The 19,214-nt window shown below is 58.3% G+C and overlaps 1 protein-coding gene across 4 annotated transcripts in view; it reads left to right on the forward strand.

Moving 5' to 3' along the window:
• Positions 1–227: 227 nt before the first annotated feature.
• The window catches only part of PTPRF (protein tyrosine phosphatase receptor type F), a 78,713-nt gene continuing 59,726 nt past the window's right edge, over positions 228–19,214 (forward strand). For all 4 annotated transcript variants that reach the window (XM_058680033.1, XM_058680041.1, XM_058680037.1 and 1 more), the window contains exons 1-2: positions 228–369; positions 13,891–14,026. In XM_058680033.1, the coding sequence (XP_058536016.1) occupies positions 13,936–14,026 (91 nt within the window). In that variant the 5' untranslated portion in view covers positions 228–369; positions 13,891–13,935. The remainder of the gene's footprint in view (positions 370–13,890; positions 14,027–19,214) is intronic.

Genomic DNA, 19,214 nt, shown 5'->3' on the forward strand with positions numbered 1-19,214 from the left:
TGTGGACTTGGGCTTGGCTGGGTTGCGCCCCGCCTGGGCCTAACCGGCTCCGCGGCGCTGCGAGCGCGAGTGCACGAGGGGAGGGGCGGCGCCGGGCACGCGCACGGCAGGGCGCGGGCGCGCGCGGGGGCGGGGGCGCGCGGCTGGAGCTGGCGCGGGAGCGGCGGGAGCGGCGGCAGAGGCGGCGGCTCCGGCTCGGGCTCCAGCTCGGGCTCCGGCTCCTCCGGCTCCTCCGGCTCCGGTGGTGGTGGCGGGAGCGGGACCAGGTGCCCGCGGCGGCGGCGGCGGCGGCAGAGAAGCGGCTGCGGCGGCGTGGCGGGGAAGGGGGGTGGGGGGTGGACATGCGGACCGACGGCCCCTGGATAGGCGGTGAGTGACCCCCGGGGGCTCCCCTCCGGTCCCCCTCGGCGCCGGTTCTGTCCCCACTCTTCCCCCGCCCTTCCCCCCTCACCCCGCGTCCACCCAGCAGAGCCGGGGGTGGGGGGTGCTGGGTGGGGGGGTCGCCGCTTCGGCCGGGCCGCGCCCCCACCTGCCGCGCCCGGGGCCTCGGCTGTGCACCCCCCGCCACACACACACGGACACACACACACAGACACACACACACCTCCCCGGCCCGGCCCGGCCCGGCCCGGCCTGGCCTGGCGGCTCCTCCCCGCCTTCACCCCGCGGAGGACGCGCCCCCCACCCCCGGCCACCGCACCTGAGCCGCAGCCCGCGGCCGCCTTCCCCTCCCCTGACCCCCCCCCCCCCGTGCAAAGTTTCCCGTTTGCATTTTTGCGCCCCCTCACTCGTCCCGCCTCGAGCCCCCCATCTCCCCATCCCCACTCCGGAGCGACCGCGCTCCGGGGGCGGCCCTCAGCCTCCCACCCCCCAACTCCGGGCGGGTCCAGGCCGCGCCCCCGCCCCCGCCGCACCGGCGCCCCCTCCCAGCCGGCGGGAGATCCGCAGCCGACGCGCTCGCGTCTCGCTCGCCGCCCGGCGCACGTGCGGTCCCGGGATGCGCCGGGCGCGAGTTCGGAGCTCCCCCCCTCCCCCGCCACCCCATCCAGTAGTCTCCAGCGCCGGCCAGCTATGGGTTCGAACGGGCTGTAGCCACCCGCCACCCCGACGCAGCCCCGAAGGGCCTGGAGCCACCTGTCCCGGGAGGACGTGTCCACTCGGACCCGCTCCGAAAGTTCACTCCGTCACCACCCCACGTCCCGTCCCGGGCTGGCGGGCCCGTCCCCAGGCGCCGTACCCACGTCTGCTTTCTTGGTTTCCCCGATGTGCCCCTGCCTTCCACTTCCACGCCCTCCCCCCCAGGGTTTCTCCTGCGGTTCCCGTGTATTCCCTCCTTGGGATCCCCGTGTTCTCCCTCCCGGGGTCCCCGTTTTCCTCTCGGGGTGGCCCTGGTCTTTCTCTCCGGGTCTCTCCGTCCTTCCCTGCCTTCTCACCCAGATCTCTTGCTTCTCCTGTTCTCCCCCTCGCTGCCCAGGTCTTCAGCCCTCTTGGTGTCCCCGCACCCCCTCTTGGATCCCCTCCCCCATCGCCATGGAATGCTGCCCCTCTGGTTCTTCCACCCTTGGGAGGGGGAGGGACTAGCCTTTCAACACCCCTTTCCCCAGAGCTGGGCCCCTCAGTTGGAGCAGGCTTCGAGGGCGGGGAGCCCCCTCTGAGCTCTCTGAACTGGGAGGTGGGAGGAGGCCTGCCCTATGGAGGGGCTCTCTGGATACCCTCCCTCACCCCCCCCAGAGCCGCAGGGCAGGGCCAGGGATGCTGGACCCTCAGGGCTGGTGACTGAGGCCCCGCCTTGGCTTCCGAATGGACAAGGGCTGGGAGCCAAAGGGATCTGGTGCCAAATCCTCCGGCTGGACAGTCCAGGAAAGTGTGCTGGGGTGGGGGCCCGGGGACTGGGCCCGGAGGAGGCCCTTGCAGGAGGTGGGATCTGCTCCAGGAGCCTTTGGGACCCACAGGGGAGTCCTGCCGGGAGAACTGAGGGGATTCTGGGCTTGGCTCCATGTTAACTCTTGGTTCAGCGAGCCTGAAAATCCCTGGTTTGCTACTGATTGTGTGAACGGGCCTCTGGCTTCAGGATGGAGCAGGTGGAGCAGGTGAAACTGCCTAAGTTCAACCCGAGGGCCCAGGGTACACAATGCAGACACTCCTGCCTGTGTCCCATGCTGAGCTCACCCCTCCTCCACCACACCTGCACGCTTGGGCCTGCACGCCCCGGCCAGTGCTCAGCAGCGGCCTGTGCTTGCACACCTGTGTACATGCATGCCTGTGCATGCACGCGCTTGCACACTTTCCCTCTTGGCTCTGGAAGTGTTTGTGATTGTGTTGTCTCCCACTTGCTCTGTCTCTTCGCTCATTGTTCCCTCTAACAAGGAAATTGTGTTTCACGCTGTCCGTTGCTCCCTGTCCTGCAGCTGTGGGCCTTCCCCCCCACCCCGGGCGGCCTGGTGTGTGCACTGGAAGTTGATGGTATTGGGGTTTTGTGAGTGAGGAGGTGGCTTAGGAACCCGAGCAGCACTTGGCAGGGGACTGCAAGGGTAGGCTGACTGGGTCTTTCTGAAGGAGCTGTATTGATGTGCAGCTGAAGGGACAACCTGGTGGCTTTGTGCTCCCTCCGCTCTGTTTCCCATCAGCTCCGCTCCTGCAGTAGAAGCTTAACAGCTCCTCTGCTTTGCATCAAGAGCTCGGTTCCCTGTCCTGTACCGGGGGGCAGCTAATCCACCCCAGGGCAGGTCCCAGGGCTCTCGTGAGAAGCCAAGGGAACAGTGTGGCAGTGCAGCGTCAGCAGTGGGAGTCACTTCATGGAGGCAAGACATCGAGTATTCAGTAACCTACTATTGATTATCAGCTGTGTGCCAGAGCCCGGGCTAGGCGCTCCCAGCTGGCTGCCTCACTTCCTGGGGGCTATGGGCTGGGTGGGAGAAGCCACCTTCCATTCCCTGCAGCCAAGGTTGAGGTATCAGCCCACCTAAGGCAGTCACAGTTCTGAGCTGTGGTTAGGAAGTTGGAGGAGTTCAGAGGTTATGTTGAGATCAAGAACAGGCTATCTGAACTGGGTTTGGAAGGATATGAAGGAGTTTGTAGGTTGAAGAGGAGAGGATACAGTAGGAAGAAACCGAGTACAGACTTGAAGGTGTCACCTGTGGGGTATCCAGAAATAGAGCAGATTTCCAAGGGCCTTGAGTGGGACTTTGAGAATATTGGCAAGAGAGGGCGAGGGGGAAATAGCAAAAGTTTCAGCCTTGGCTGGGGGCGCAGTGTGGACTGCAGCCAGATTCTGTTTCCAGAGGATGATTCTACGGAAGAGGGAAGTGATGGAGACAGGATGCTCTGTGGGGAGGAGGGTGCAGGCAGGTCGGAGTCCCTGGTGGTGGAAGCGGCGTGTGGCAGGAGAGGTGATAGATGAGATGTGGGGGGCCCAGGCTCCTGGGGGTATCTGCGTGGAGCAGCCGAAGCTTCCCTGAGCATGTGCTTATGGTGGGCTGGAGGCTGGGGGTTTCAAGCTAGAGGCTGGATGCAAGGATCTGGCACTTGGGAGACAAACCTGATTCCCTGAAAGAGAACCCAGAGTTGTCAGAGCAAGCCCAGCGCTGCTCTGGTCAGAGCTTTGCCCCTTGCTTTAGAGGGGTTGAGACCAGACCCTCCTAAATAGCAGTGTGACCTTGAGCAAGTTGCTTTACATCCCTGAAGCAGTCCCCTCATTTGTCACATGGGTACCATAAACTTCCGCACCTCCTCGGGTTGTTGTTACAGGGATTAAACCTCATGGATTTGTGTGCTTAGAACAGGACCTGCCATCTCATGATTGCTGTGCCAAGTAGTGACACTTGTCATTGTGACCATGGGCACCAGGAGTGTACAGTAAACCTAACCTTGTTGAATCACTCAGGATTGCCCCCTTTTTTCCCCCAAAGAATGATGGAGGAGGGGTTAAGAGAAAGAGAGAATTTACTACCTACTAGTTCACTCCCCAAATGTCTTCCATAGCCAGGGCTGAGCCTGGCCAAGGCGGGAGGCCAGGAACTCCTGCCTGGTTTCTTAAATGAGTGGCAGGGCCTCAAGTACTTTGACCATGCTCTGCTGGGCACATGAGCAGGCAGCTGGATTAGAAGTGGAGTAACCTGGGCTTGAACCAGGTACTCTGATAGGGCATGTGAATGTCCCAGGCAGCATCAGGGTTGCTCTTCAAAAACTGCTGCCAGGGTTGGAGGGCACCTGCCTGCCTAAAGCAGCTGCAGTTCTGAACTGTTGGGGATTCAACTGTGGATGGACTTGTGTGCTGCTTGGGGAGAGGGGTGGAGAGAGGGAGTCTCAGGGGTTGACCTGGTAGATGGGCCTGAGAAGAGTGAAAGTGAGGCCCTGCAGAAGAAAATTTATGTTGTGGTGGAAGGAAGGAAGTTTAGCTTTGTTTTAAGGATTTGTGTATTTGAGAGGCAGAGTTGGAGAGAGAGAGGGAGGCAGATCTTCCATCTGCTAATTCATTCCCCAATGGCCTCAACAGGCTGACCTTGGCCTGTCCAAAGCCAGGAACCAGGAGCCGCCTCTATGTCTCTCAGGAGGGTGCCTAGGCCTAAACACTTGGTCTCAGCCCCCACTGCTTCCCAAAAGCATTAGCAGGGAGCCTAATCAGAAGTGGAGCAGCTGGGACTCAAACCAGCACTCGTATGGGGTTGTGCCTATGTGAGATGCTGGGTTTGCAGGGGGCGACTTAACCTGTTAGGACACTAGGGGCCCAGGAATGGAATTCTAAGAGGAGGAAGCCTTGAGGTGCTTAGTTTCCCATTTCCTCTCTCCCTGCCTGGGTCCTGTATACTTCCCCTGATTCTGGCCTTCAGGGTCCAGAGGCACCAGCTGTTGAGGCTGCCCGGGGGCTACTCGGTGTGCAGTAGTGTCAAGTCCTCGACTTGCTCCTGGCCTTGCTGCCAGCCAAGTTTCATGCCTAGCAGATGACAAAGAGCGCCGCTGGAGGCTGGCCGCTGATTGGCCTGATCTGGGGCCTGGGATGTGGCTGGCTGTCAGCTTCATCCCTTCTGGGGCTTTTTTCCTTAAGATTTATTTATTGATTTTTTTTTTTTTTTTTTTTTGAATGGCAGAGTGATAAAGTGAAAGGGAGAACACAGCAAGAAATCTTTTTGTCTGCTGGTTTACTCCCCTGCTGGCTGCCAACAGCCACATCTGGGTCAGCCTGAGGCTGGGAACTCCATCCTGCTCACCTGCATGGGTGGCCAGGCTCCAAGTACGTGGACTATCTTATGCCTGCCTTCCTGGGCACGTTGTGGGAAGCTGGGCTGGAAGCAGAGCAGCCAGAACTGGAACCAACCCTCCCATGTGGAATTCTGGCATTGCATGCAGCAAGCAGTTCAGCCTCCTGCCCCACAACACTGGCCCTATCTGACTTGGATCCTGTGTCAGTCAGCCCTTTTGCATAGAGTTTTCTAGTTGACCTCTGGGTGTGCTCACCAGCATTAGCCTGGGGCGTATCTGTGGTCCTAGTTGCAGTGGGAATCTGAAGGGCTAGTCAACTGCCCAGCTAGTCCATCTGGGGCCACTCTCATCTTGGATTGGTAAGGTCAAGGTGCTGTCTCTGTATCTCAGGGTCTTTGCCAGGTGCAGGGTCCAGGGTGGGTTGAGTCTGTTCTTGGATCTGCCTGCTCTCCATCTGGGGTGCATAACTCTTTCCTTGTGTGTCTCTTGTTGGAGGCAGTGCCTCTCGGTCCACAAGCAGGAGACCAGAGCTGCTGAGCTGGCCTGTGTGAGGGACCTTCTCTACCGCAAGGTGGGCCATGCCCTAGGGTCCCAGAGACAACCAAGGTGGACCATGCCCTAGGGTCCCAGAGACAACATGGAGCCAGAAGCCTCCTGCCAGCTCTGGGAGGCCTAGTGGGCATTGTCTTGGCATTTGGGACTCAGAAGCTGGTTAGTCTGGCCAGACCTGCCAGGCAGCCTGTGTGCTGGGGAACATTGGGCTCTGGAAATTTGGGCTTCTTGAGGCCCTAGGGGCTGGCAGTTCTGCCAACAGGGTCATAGGGGATGGTCCTGGTCAGGTTGGTTGGGATGGCCTTCAGAGCTGGTGAGGACACCTCCTTTTTGGCACACGTGGTCAGTCTCAGACAGCAGTGTCCACGTGCAGAAGCGAGGAGGGTCGGTCGGATCTGTGAGGATATTCCCAGCTCCCTGTGCTTTGTTACGTGTAGGGGCTGGGGGTTGGGCCAGGGGGCACCAGTAGAGGTGGCAGGCTGAGCTGTTGTGAGGAGGGGCTGAGACAGTTTGGGTGTGGATATGACAAGGCTCTGCCCCACCCAGGACAGTGTGCAGCCGTTGCGGGCTCAGTAATGGTTCTAGAAAAAAGGGGCTGGCCCTGCCACCGTGTGTGCCAGAGGAGGAGGCATCCACAGGCACTCTTTCATTTTAAAAATTACAGAGAAACAGAAAGTCAAAAATAAACATTGCTTCCCAGGCTGCTTTGGAAACTGGCACATCCGTCCACTGGGAGAGTGTTCCTCCAGGCTGGGCGCTGTTCTCTGAACTCATTCACAGACTCATCCCCTCATTTGGCGTGTGCTGACCGAATGCCTACTGTGCGCCGGGCTCTCTGCCGGGTGCCAGGGGTGCGGAGCCGCGTCGGGCAGGCACAGCTCGTGCCCCGGGCCAGGTTGAGTGATTCAGTGATTGTTGACAGATACAAATGGATCATCGCATTTGCTGTCACAGCTCCAAGGTGCGGGCCTGGTGTCTCAGACCTCACCCGAGGCTTCCCTGGGCAAGTGCCATGGGAGCCGAGATCCCGGCAGCGATTGGCAGAAACAGCACGGGGAGCCCGATCCAGGCTGCACAGGCAGGGTTGACAGGCAGGAGGAAGTTGGGCGTGTTTGAAGAGAAAGTTTGTGTGGGAGGAGAGCTTGGGCATCTGGGACCACAGAGGTGGGTGGGACCGCCTCTGCCAGGGCTCCAGGGTCATGCTGAGGACCTGGGACGCACGTTCAAGTGCTGAAGTCAGGGACTTGGTCTGGATGCTTGCAGCTGTTTGCATGGCACATGGCAGGTGTTCAAGGAGTGTCAGATGAGTGAGAGAAGTGAAAAAAGATGGGTGTTTTGCTGAATGTCATTTGTCTTGTCCAGTGGTTCTGTTTTTCTGCATGAGCAGCGTGTTTTGATGGTCTGCGTCAGTACATGCCCTGCTATGAAAAGCTGGATGCGTTTGCATCCTGTGCTCTCTGCCCAGGAAGGAGTGTAAGCCGCAGCACCCAGGAGTGATCGTGTGAGTAAGTGAGGACCCAGTGAACATGCCCTGGCCACACTGTGGCCTCAGCAGGGGCTGTGGCAAGCCATGCAGTAGTCCACAGGGTTGTGAGACCATCCAGGGTACCTGGGGTTGAGAGCAGTGGAGAAGCAAATGGGTCAGATCTGAGTGCTGTGAGGGGAGGGGAGGTTGCATCTGGGGCAGGAGAGGGCAGAGTGTTGAGCCCAGCGCGCGGCTTCCGACCATGTCTGTGGGTGGGGAAAGACATGCAGTCAGCTGCCGCAAGTGTGAAACAGGCTTTCCAGGTCAGCTCGGGACTACGTGAGCATCCCTTGGCCTGGCCTCTCAGTGGGCTTCCATAACAAAGACTGTCCATGTTGACCGTAGAATGTGATAGGCGCAGGGTACCCACAAGGTCTGTGACCCTTCCCTGTTAGACGTGCAGAGAGTGGGGCTGGAGAGTCAGTGTTGTGAGCCTTGGGTGTCGGGTGAAGGTCCCATTTTCCTGGGGGTAATACAGTCACTACCCGGAGAAGCCAGGTCCACACCTTCCGGTCTATTTGGCTCTCTGTTCACTCATGGGACTTTGAGGGCTTACTGGAAGGGGTGGGGTGTAAAATGGCAAGCCAAGTGCATCTGGTGGGCATGCTCAGAGTGCAGCCTTGTGTTGGTTTGTGCACTTGGTTGGAAAGGAATGACTGGAAGCAAGAAGCCCCATGGAAGAAGCAGAAGAGATGAAGGCTTCTCCACGCTCCCGGCCTTTCAGACTTACCAGCTGGCTGTGTCCTGGCGACCCCAAGGAAAGAGTATAACTGAGGGAGACTGAGTTGTTTTTCCTTTTTTTTTTTTTAAGATTGATTTATTTTACTTCGAAAAGAGGGAGAGACAGATAAAGAGAGCTCCCATCTGCTGGTTCATTCCCCAGATGATCACAGTGGCCAGGGCTGGGCTGATCAGAGACTAGGAGCCAGGAACTTCTTCCAGATCTCCTACAGGGCTGCAGGACCCCAAGACTTGGGCTTTCCTCGGCTGCTTTTCTGGGCTATCAGCAGTGAGCTGGAACAGAGGTAGAGCAGCCAGGACTCAAACCGGTGCCCCGGGGGATGCCGGTACCCGAGACAGAGGACTAGCAGTCCATGCCGTCACATCAGCCCCTGTCTTTTTTTAAGGTTGGCTTATTTGTTTATTTCAAAGACAGGGTGACACACAGAAATAGATTCCATCTGCTGGTTCACTTCCCAAATGGCCACATAAGCCAGGCTTGTACCAGGCTGAAGCTAGAAGGCCAGGAACTCCATCCTGGTCTCCTTTGTCAGTAGCCAGAGGCCCAAATACCTGAACCACCACCTGTTACCTCCCAGGCATGTTATCAGGAAACTGGATCGGAAGCAGAGCATCCAGGATCTGAACCGGCACTGCTGGTATTGCAAGTGGTGGCATAACCGGCTGCTCCACAACACTGGCCCTGGAGACAGTGCATTCTGCTTGGGCTATCCTGAACTGAGAGCTCCAGAGACCTGCTTGCTCTCTGAACTCCTTAGGAATAGAGCCCACAATTGTCTTGTCATCAGTTCTTGTGGCTGAAAGAAGGCGGCCACGGAGGCAGTGAGGCTGATGCAGGCAGGGAATGGGGAAATGAGCAGGTCCGGAGTGCCGAGTGCCTGCTGGTGACCGGGGCTCTGTGCTGGTGAGGTGGGCGTGGAGGCTATGTCGGGACCAGCTGGGAAGGGCTGGTCACAGGTGTAGTAGTCAGAAAGGCAGCTTGCCCTTTCTGTATGCGGATGAGGGCCTGTTCTCACCACAAGAGGGGTTTCCGAGGAGAACCCTGTGCCCTCCGGGGAGGCAGGTACTGATGGCGTTTCTGGAAAGCTGTAGGTCACACATGTTCCAAGCTGCTGTGGGGCCAAGGAGAAGTGACTGTGAAGTCCAGAGTCTTCTTGAGTTGAGGCAGGTTTGGGCTGCCTTGGATGCTCATTGGGGCTAGTCGCATGGAGGCCGAATCAGCTGAAGCATCCATCCTGCTGACCTCTCAGACTGGATGGTGCTTTGTTTTGGGGGGACCAGGAGTGCTTGCAGTCCCAGGATGTCCAACAGCAGCCTCGATTTATACGCACAAGATGCCAGCAGTGCCCCTCATCCCCAGACTTGACAATCACAGGTGTCTCTGGGTGTTGTCCTGTGTCACCTGGGGAGGGCTGGCCTGGGAACTTGTGTGGGGGGTAAGCATTTCCAGCTGGTCTCTGGAGGGTGAATTAGTGACAGGGGCTGCAGCCGCAGAAACCACATGGCTAGTGTTAATCCCAGCCCCCCAGGCCAGGGGAGGGCTGCACCCCTAAGCAAGGACACGAGGGTGTGAGTGTCAAAGCTGTGGGAAGGGGGGGCGGGGGGCCGAGAGAGCAGTGGGGAGTTAGGACTGGGTGTTGCCTGTATGTCCCTGTTCCCGCAGGTTGGCTAGAGGGAAGCAGTGCCGGCCCTACCCTGCCAGCTGCCTCCCTCTCTGGGGTGGGGGTCCCGACCCAGGCCGTGATTTATTCCTGTTGTAATCCGGTGGTTGGTTTGGTGAGAGCTGGAAGTGTGTCGGTTTTCCCTTCCCAAGTGTAACAAGGCCTGCTTCCGTCTCCGCGGCCGCTGCTGCAGTGCCACGCGGTGAACTGTCCAGGACATGACAAAAGGGCTTGGTTAGCTGCCTGTGGCTCGCAAGATGAGCGGCTCCAAGGCTCTCTGCCGAGCAGACCTTCTGCGTAGCCCGAGCACCGAACTGGCCAGCCGGGCTGCTACCCCTGCTGCCTGTGTCCTTTTTTGGGCCTCAGCCTCCTGGAAACTGGAGTCCTGGCCTGGGGAAGCCAAGGGGATTTGAGGTTTAGTTAACAGGTGGTATTTGGAGACTAATTAATATTTGTGAATAGTAGCGCGTGCCCAAGGGAAACAAACCAGTCTGTGTTTGCATATTCATGAAGGGGTCTAAGGATGACCTCAGCTGGAACGCATCCCCTTTGCCAGCCCGCTCCCTCCTGCCCCCCACCATCTCTAGCATTGCATGCCTCTCTGGCCCTGTCTGAGACCAGCAGGGGTGACTCGGATGGGCCGCGTGGTGGTGGCACCGCCTCTGAAACACGCATTTTCTGTGACGCTTGTATGCGAGTTCGTGGTTTGTTGTGGTGCCTGCTGCTTCATTTTCTCTCCAAGCTGGGATTCCCAGGCTCTCTGGTTTCACAAGTCAGTTCTGTTTCCAAAAGGACTTGGGGGCCAGACATAGGGTTGGCAGGTTTTTTTTTTTTTTTTTTTTTGCTAAGTAAGGACATTATTAAAATAACAACCCTTTGCTCTGCCCATCGTTTCATATGAGAGAGGACATTTTAGCACCAAGGACAGAATTGGAGAAGAAAGGACAGTTCCTCCCAAGAAAGGGCAGTTGTCCACTTCATACCCATGTAGAGGAGGGATAGACAGAGCTGTTTCACTTGGGGAGACCCTGCCCCGCAGTTGGACTCCGGAACCTCACATGGAGCACCAGGGCCTTCCTGCCTCAGATCTGGGGAGCTGCAGCCCAGGACAAAGGCAGCGCCAGGGCTGTGGTATCCGGGCCTGGTTTGTATCTTGCTTGTTGAAAGCCTGGACGCTCCCAGCCCTGCTGGCAGGGTGGACATGCTGGCCTGAGCACTGCCGGCCTGGGGCCACGGTACAGTCACCCTAAAGGCAGCCCTTTCTCACTGCTTCCTGCCTGCTTCCTCCCCACAGGTGACCCTGGGAGCAGATGGGGAAGGGCGCCAGTGCAGCGCTCAGGTCAGGCCTGGGCATCCGGCTGCTCTGACGAGGGAGGCCTTGAGAGCTGGGAGTGGCCTGAACCGCCTGACACAGGGGCAGGCTCTGTGCCCACAGTCTGGCAGGAGGCGCCTTGCCCATGCCAGGAGCCAGGGAAGGAGGGAGGGAGGGCAGGAGGGCGAGGTCCCGGCTCTGCAGCCTTGCGGCTGCGAGGGTAATTCCCCAGCAGTTTGTGGGGTGTTCCTCATGGCGTCTCCTCGTCCTTGTGACTGCCTGGGTTTCTGTACCTCCAGAGGGGTGTCCCTGTGGTCAGCTTTCGGGGGGTCCTGCTTTCGGGACAGGGGCCCCACTTGTCTGCCATGCCAAGGATGGTGGCATTAGAAATGCAGATTCTGTGGCTTCCATGGTTGGTCTCATCCAGGATTGTGCCACATGGATATCTTTTTTTTTTCCCCCAAGGATTTATTTACTTATTTCAAAAGAGTAACAGACAGAGGGAGAGACAGATCTATCTGCTGGTGTACTCCCTAGATGGCTGTCACAGCCAGCACTGGGCGAGCCAGAAGCCAGAAGCTTCATCCAAGTCTCCTACATGTGTGGCAGAGGCCGAAGCACTTGGGTCATCTTCTGGAGCTTTTCAGGGGAACCACTGTGGCAGCCGCAGGGCTGCAGGGCCAGGGAGTCAGGTCCTGCTTAGTAGGGACTGGATAGGAAGTGGAGCAGCTGGAACACGAACAAGCACCGACATGGGATGCCAGAGTGGCAGGCAGCAGTTTAACTTATTGTACTACAGTGCCCATCCTCCACATGAGTGTGGGCATTTCGTGAGGGCTAGGCCGATGACACACACCCTTTTAGCATCAGTTTCCGGGACTGACCCCCACCTGTTGTGGAGAGTTAACCTCCATGGTAGTGTGCTGGGGGTTGTACTCCTCTGTCCCCTTCTCGGGCAGCTTCCCCTCCATGGTATCCACACATATCGGAGGGTCTGCTTTGCCCACATGGGGGATGCGGGCTCTGGAAGGGTGTGTGCCATGGCTGTGATGTGCCTGCATACCTCCCCAACATTGTCTGATTTCTAGCGTCATCCCCTGGGGATCCTCACGCCAAAGGGCCTATTTTCCCTGTGACATTGCCCCATGGTGTCACCTGCCTGGAATGCTTGTACCTGGAGTGGTCAATTTTATGTTGCCACACTGCATGGGCACCAGAGGAAGCAACTTTGCCACTGTCCTTCAGTGTGACATGCTGTTACATTATAAACCCATGGACTGGTGCAGGGGACCAGAAGCGGGTCAAGAAGGACCTGACCAGAGAGCTCACCATCTGACAGCTGCAGGGCAATGGAATCCCCTGTTAGCTGTGAGGACCAAGTCCACACAGGGCCTTTGTGGTGTGTGACCTCTGGCTGTGTGCCCCACCCTTGCCTTGGCCACCTGAACTGTGGGATCACTGAGAAGAACTTTGGGCTTGAGGTGAACAAGGCTGTTCCCCATCCTGCCACAGGCCGCTTCGTTCCTTCTGCTTGTGCTGCTCAGCTTGTCTCGGATCTTTGGCAAGGTCCTGGGACAGGGGACACCTCCCATTCTTCCACCTTTATCTTCAGCCTTGTCTAGTATCTCTGCTCATTTGCTGCCCTCTGACCTTATGACCTTTGACTGTCCCAGTGGAAAGAAGGGTTCAAGTTCCAGGAAGGACTAGAGCTAACCTTTGAACCTTGTCACCCTGTCAATTCACAGCTTGCCCTATTGCTCTAGACCAGCAAGCAGTTGGATCTAATCACAGCTCCCCCACCCCCCAGTCTGCAGGTGCCCCAGGGGCCCCCAGCTGTGTGTGTCATCCCCCATTCCCCCAGGTTGCCCTGTGGTGTTGGCAGAGCATTAATGAGGGATTGTCTGTGTGCCAACCCCTTGCCCAAAACAAGGTAAGGTCAGAGCTGGTGGGCACTGCTTAGCCCTGCAGTTCCCAGGCTAGGGACATGAGAGAGAGGCCCTATGGGGGCTCGCCAAGGAGGCTGCCCTGAGACATCAGCCCATGTGTAACTACGATGTGGCCAGGGGCTTCATGCAGGTGCTGCAGAGTGGAATGGGCACTCCAGGGTGAGGAACTATGTGAGCAGAGGACGGAAGCCTTCCCCTGGCCCCCAGTCTTTGCCCAGCACAGCCTCCTGCCCCAACCCCTGCTCTCTGTGGCTCTCTTCCTCCATTCCCCACCTTTGTCCTGCCCTAGGCTTCCAAGACAATGTCAGAGGAGGAAGGGAGGTTAGAGGTGAGGGTCCAGAACTCCCAGTCTCAGCCACTAAGACCTGCCGTGGTTTCTTTGGGGTTGGAAGGTGTCATGGGAATCAGTAGGATGGTGGGTGGCTGGGTGGGACAGCCGCAGCCTGTGGAGAGCATGCCCTGGCGAGCCCTGACGGGCTGTGGCTTTGGCTTCAAGCCCCTGCTTCCTGGAGCTGGCTGTTGCTAATGAGCCTGTGTTCTTGGGAGGGGCACCAGCATGCCCCCAGACACCCAGGGTCCCTGGCCTGTGTGTGTCTGCCTAGCACCTCACTGCTGCCTGTCTCTGTGTTGCCTTTGTTCAGTCTGTCTGTCCCCACCTGTGTGTCTCTGGCCCCATGAAGGGAGAGAATTAGAGGTTCAAGGTGTGGGCTGTACCTCCTGGTTCGAGAACTCCCTGCAGGATGGCCCCTGGTTGCCCTAGTGGGCATTAGACATTCAGTAGGGGCCTGAGTGATCTCAGGAATCAGAAGGTCTGGGTTCTCAGTGCTGGTTTAAGGAGAGGGGGCAGTCTTTAGGCACTGGTCTCTGGATGGGCTAGGAGGTGTCATGCATGCCCAGTAGGGCTCCTGGTGGGTAGATACCAGCACACTGACCCTGCCCTTTTCTCTATTCCAGGTTGATTGTCCTGGGCTGTGGCTGACAGAGCAGCTGGAGCCCTGGATGGGCCCTGACCCAGCCCCAGGGAGGACGATGGTGCCCCTGGTACCCGCACTTGTGATGCTTGGTTTGGTGGCAGGTGCCCATGGGGACAGTAAGTATGACACCTTCAGATGCAGTGCTCCCAGGCCGAAAGGCGGCTGGCATTCCTCCCAGCAGGACCCTGGGTTGGGAACAGGACCATTGAAAGATGCCCCTGTCCATTGTATCCTAGAGAGATGTCTCCACCCTTGGAGACGTCCCCTGTCACAAGGACTAGCCTGACCCCGCTGTGACTTAGGAGCAGTGCCTGTGTGTGCCATTCCGCACAGCAGGATAGAGCATGACTGAGCGTGACCCTGCTGCATGGGGTTGGGGTGAGACGTGTCTTAGCATCACGTGGTCTTTGTAATGACGTGCTCAGGCGTGTGCTCTGTCCGCTGGGGCAGAAGTGTGCAGGAGGAGCAGAGTGAGACAGGAACTGGAGCAGGGGAAGCAGCACACACAGGGAGGGGCCCTGGGGACCTTCAAGGCAGAATGTTCCTCTCCCCTCCAGAGCCCCTTCGGCCTGGATACCGTGGGGGAGGATTGTGCTCACCCTGCAGAAGGCTGAAGCCCAGCCTCTGTGTGTGTGTGTGTGTGTGTATGTTGACGATGGGTGGAATTGTCCCCTACCCAGATCCAACTCCGAACTTTGGTCCCTTTCTTGCTGCCCTTCCCCCTGCCTGGCACTTCTAGACTGGCCGCAGCCCGCCCTGTCACCATGGTTACCACTGCTTGGTTACTGGTGGGAGGCGGAGCCGGGGCAGACTTAGCCAATAAGAGGGCTGGGGGGAGGGGCGAGGTCGGAGCCCAGGTCCCTGGGGGAAGGGACTGTTCCCAGCCTGTCCAGAGCCCTGGAGTTGGTCTGTGGCCAAGGGGAGGTGGGTCATCTGACCACAAAGACCCCACCCGCTCCAAGTCTCTGGACCTGGCTCCCCTCCACTTGCCCCTATCAGAGCTCTTTCTACTAATGGCTCATTAATTATTCAGAAACCAGTCCTGGAGGGGGTGGGACAGGAGGGCCGCCCTTTGTCCTCCCCATTGCTGGCCCTAGGTGGGGCTAGAAGGACAAGGGGAAAGAGTAGGAGGAGTGGTGGTGGGGAAGGGACATGTAGAGCCTGAGATGCCACAAGGGAAGAACTGAGGGGGTCCCCGTAAGGGTTGGGGGTGGTCTCCAGGCTGACGGGAGAGAGCTTGAGCCTGCATGGGGCTGAGAAACCAGGCCTGCCCTGCTGGAAGGGAGGCTTGCCAGGTGTGCTCAGTGTGAACTGCCCTCTCCCCCCAACCTCTGGACACCCTTAGGGCATCTTTGATGGGAAGCATCCCTGCCCCACCCAGCACTACCCCAAGTGTCCCTGCGTTCTCACTGTCCTGGCATTCCCACCCACCTGGTCACCCAGGTCAGGAGCTTGGGCCTCCTCCTTGCTTGCTGTCCTCTCCCACATCTCATCCATCACCGCATTCCATTACTTTTACCTTGTGAATATCTCTAGAATGCATGCACTTCCCTCCGCCACCCTCAGCTCTGGTTCAGGCTGGAACATGCCACAGCCTCCTGAAGGGCTTCTGTCTCCAGTGTCTTCTCTCATTATCAGTTCTCTATCCCAGAGTCGCGTTGCCAAGGGAAAACTCCGCTCCTCACCCTAAACTCTTCTCGTCCCTCACTCCTGTTCCCTGCAGATCCTGTGCGTTCTGTGTTAGCAAGTCACTGTCTGTGTCTTCCTTCAGCGGCAGTCAGCCTAGCGGTTAAGGCACCCGCAGCCCACGTTGAGTGCCTGGGCCCGGTACCCAGCCTTGACTCCGGCCTCCTGCTGACGCACCCTCCGGGAAACAGCAGTGGTGGCTCAAGTGGTTGGGTTCCTGCCACCCACATGCGAGTCCTGGACTGCATCCCTGACTCCTGTCTTCCACTTGCATTGCAGGCACCTGGCAAGTGAACCAGCAGATGGGAGCTTTCTCCCGTGGCCACTTCTCTCTTTCTGCACCATCTCTACCTCTCCAATAAACAGCCTCCCAGGCACACAAAAGGCAGCTTCATGCTGCACTGTCACCCTCAGCTGCCCCTGCCATGCCGTCTTTCCCAGACGCTTACACGCTGTGCTCTAGCCAGGCCTTTACTTTCGTCCCCACATTTCTCACCTGACCAAGTCCTGCCTGCTCCCTGTGCCATCACTTCCTTCATGTGTGCGGCTGTGGCTGTGTCAGCTCCATCACCTCACCTGACTGGCAAGGAAGGGGCCAGGCCATTGTCCAGCTTAGGGCTGGACTAGGTAGTAGGTAAGGTAATGGGGCACAGACCTGGACCCCCAGAATGCACAGGTAGGGAGAAGATGGAGCAGTTTCTTTTTTTTAATTTAAGATTTATTTTTTATTGCAAAATCAGATATACAGAGAGGAGGAGAGACAGAGAGGAAGATCTTCTGTCCCATGATTCAATCCCAAAATGACCGCAACAGCCAGAACTGTGCTGATCCGAAGCCAGGAGCCAAGAGCTCTTGGGTCTCCCACACGGGTGCAGGGTCCCAAGGCTTTGGGCCGTCCTCTACTGCTTTCCCAGGCCACAAGCAGGGAGCTGGATGGGAAGCGGGCCACTGGGATTAGATTCGGTGCCCATATGGGATCCCGGCACATGCAAGGCGATGAGTTTAGCCACTAGGCCACGGCCCCAGGCCCAGATGGAGCAGTTTCTATAGGAACCTCCTGCTGGCTCCTTGGGGACCAAACACCAAAGGATTTTTTTTCTTTTTCCTTGAGAAAGGGAAATAGTCACCATCCACTGTTCTCTCCCTCAAATACCTGCAACATCTGGAACTGGGTGGGGCCAGAGCTGGGAGTCAGGAACTCAATGTAGGATTTCCATATGGGCAGCAGCAGCCTAAGGATTTGAACCATCACCTGCTGCCTCCCGGGGTCTGCATTCCAGGAATCCAGAGTCAGAGCCAGGGCTGATGGCTTGAATGTGAGTGAGATGCAGGTATCTTAACCAGCATTGCAACCATGTGGCCAAAACACGAAACACAGAGCTGGGGTCTCAAGAGTAGAACCAGAACCATCTGCAGACACTGAAATCCCCCTCTCGGCAAGGTGAGGGGTTCAGATGTCCCAGACGACGGGCCTTGAGGCAGAGGCTGGGCTTACTGGGGGGCTGGTGACCCAGCCTCAAGACCTACCTCAAATAGAACACACTTTTTTGGATGTGTCCCTTTGCCGAGGTCAAGCTTGGGCTGAGTGTGGGGTACTCATTGCCAGAGGCAAGTGGCCAGATGCAGACAGGCTAGGCTGCTGCAGAAGGTAGGGCGGGCGCCCCAGAGAATTGACGACCAGAGCAGTGGAGCGCAGAGCGGACAAATGTGTTTCTATAGGCCTCTTAACGAGACAAATGAATGGGGGCCCTGGCCTCGGAAGGGAGCAGAGGGAAGGGGGTGGAGAAGCAGCTGCCAAGAGTTAGCCCAGAGGCCCAGTGGCAGTGCCGAGTCAGCTCTGGTGGAGACCTGGGCATACACACGGGGCTGGAGCCCTGCTCGGCAGCCCCCAGCTCTGTGGTTTCATGGGAGTGGAGGCTGAGAGGCCAGACCTGGTCCCGAGCCAGGTGCTTAGACTGGAATAGTCCAGGCCCATGGGCAAGTTTGGTGGCACTGGAACAAAAGCAGAGACCTCAGCATCCTGGGAAGGGAAAGTGCGGGGCTCCCTCAAAGACGGAGGTTGAAGGATACATGAGCATGTGTTTGTGGGGGTGCTGTGGCACAGTGAGGTGAGCTGGGAATTGGAGAGGGGTGCAGGGGAGCCACCAGAACCCCCAGTCAGCAAGGCTCAGGCAGGAGGCAGGCTGAGGTGTGAGTGGGGCCCTGGTTGTGGCTCCGATTGCTTTGAGCCCTGGGAGCCCAGAGCAAAGTACTTAGTGCTGGGTGGAAGAGGCCTGCAGAGGGTGACAGGCACCACACACATGGCTCTGCCTTGCCCTCCCCCTCAAGCCTAGGACTGGCTGAGCTAGACTCTGCCCTCTCTGTGGAACTTCCGGCACACACAGTGCTTTCCTCTCTTTCTGGACCTGTTTTCCTATTGTGCAATTGCAAGTAGTCACCCCCATCTGGAGAGGTTGACTGAGGTCATGTGAATGAGGCACCTGGCACCTGGCAGGTACTCCTTCTTAAGGGCCACAGCCAGGCGCTCACCTTGGGACACAGATGGCATCTTGTGTCCTCTGGAACTGGTCATGTCTAAACTGCTCTCTTTCCAGGGGAAGTCACTGGAGTGCTTTAATGCACTCGCAGCTCATCAGATGGCCCAGTACTTGGAAAGCCACCTTTCCAGGAGCTCCTCCCACCGCCCCACTGTCCCTTGCGGCCCTGTGTCTGCTCCCTGCTGCCGTGAATTGCTTGTGTGTATGTGTGCACCTACTCCACACAAAATAGCAGTCAGGCTCTCCAGGGAGGAGGTTTGGAGATGGCCCAGTTGGACTTCCCTGGGCTGGACCCTGCAGCCCTCTCCAGAGGCATGCTCTGCCCCGACACCCTGAGGGCCCAGGACCACAGTTCCTTTCCCAGGCCACTTGCTCCCACCCTGCCAGCCAAGGCCCGAAGGTGAGGAGCCTGGATGGTCAGGGCCTACACGGGTGGTGGCCAAGACTATGGAGATGTATACTCCTTGGCCTGGACAAGGTACGCAAGAAATGCTTCTTTGCAAGAGTACAAAGGTGGGGAGGCTGCAGAGGTGAAGTTAGAGGAAAAGGTCTGAGGAGCAGGGTGAAGGACAAGAGCCAGGAGAGTGTGTCTGACCTGTGCTCCCCAAGATCCTTGGTGAACAAGCTGTGTGGGGCACCCTGTGATGGATTCCAGAGAGGCTGGAGTAGGGTGGGAGCCCTCTGGCTCGGCCTCCGGGCTGCACTGCTGGGAGGGGGGCAGGGCAGGCGCGCTGGGGAGAAGAGTATGTCGTGTTCTGCCCCCACAGCAACCCCCCACCCCCTGGCCTTGGGCACCTTCCAGCCTCCAGCCTCCTCAGGCTTTGCCCTGGGCAGCCATCCTGACCCACACCTACCTTCCCTCCCCCGGGCTTCTGGGCTCTTTGTTTGGCCTAGAAGCCCCGCCCCGCCCCGCCTCCAGGCTCACTCGTCCGCCTGGCCATTCTGGTTCAGCAGGTTCTAGCCTCTGGCTTGGGGCGGGTAGCCAACGTGTTGAGGCAGGACTTGCGGGGGCCGGGACTTTCTTCCCAAAATTTCCCTCCCCCATGGTGTGTGTGTGTGAGAGAGAGAAAGCATGCAGCCG

Source organism: Ochotona princeps, chromosome 2, assembly GCF_030435755.1.
Source record: "Ochotona princeps isolate mOchPri1 chromosome 2, mOchPri1.hap1, whole genome shotgun sequence".
NCBI classification, from domain to species: domain Eukaryota; kingdom Metazoa; phylum Chordata; class Mammalia; order Lagomorpha; family Ochotonidae; genus Ochotona; species Ochotona princeps.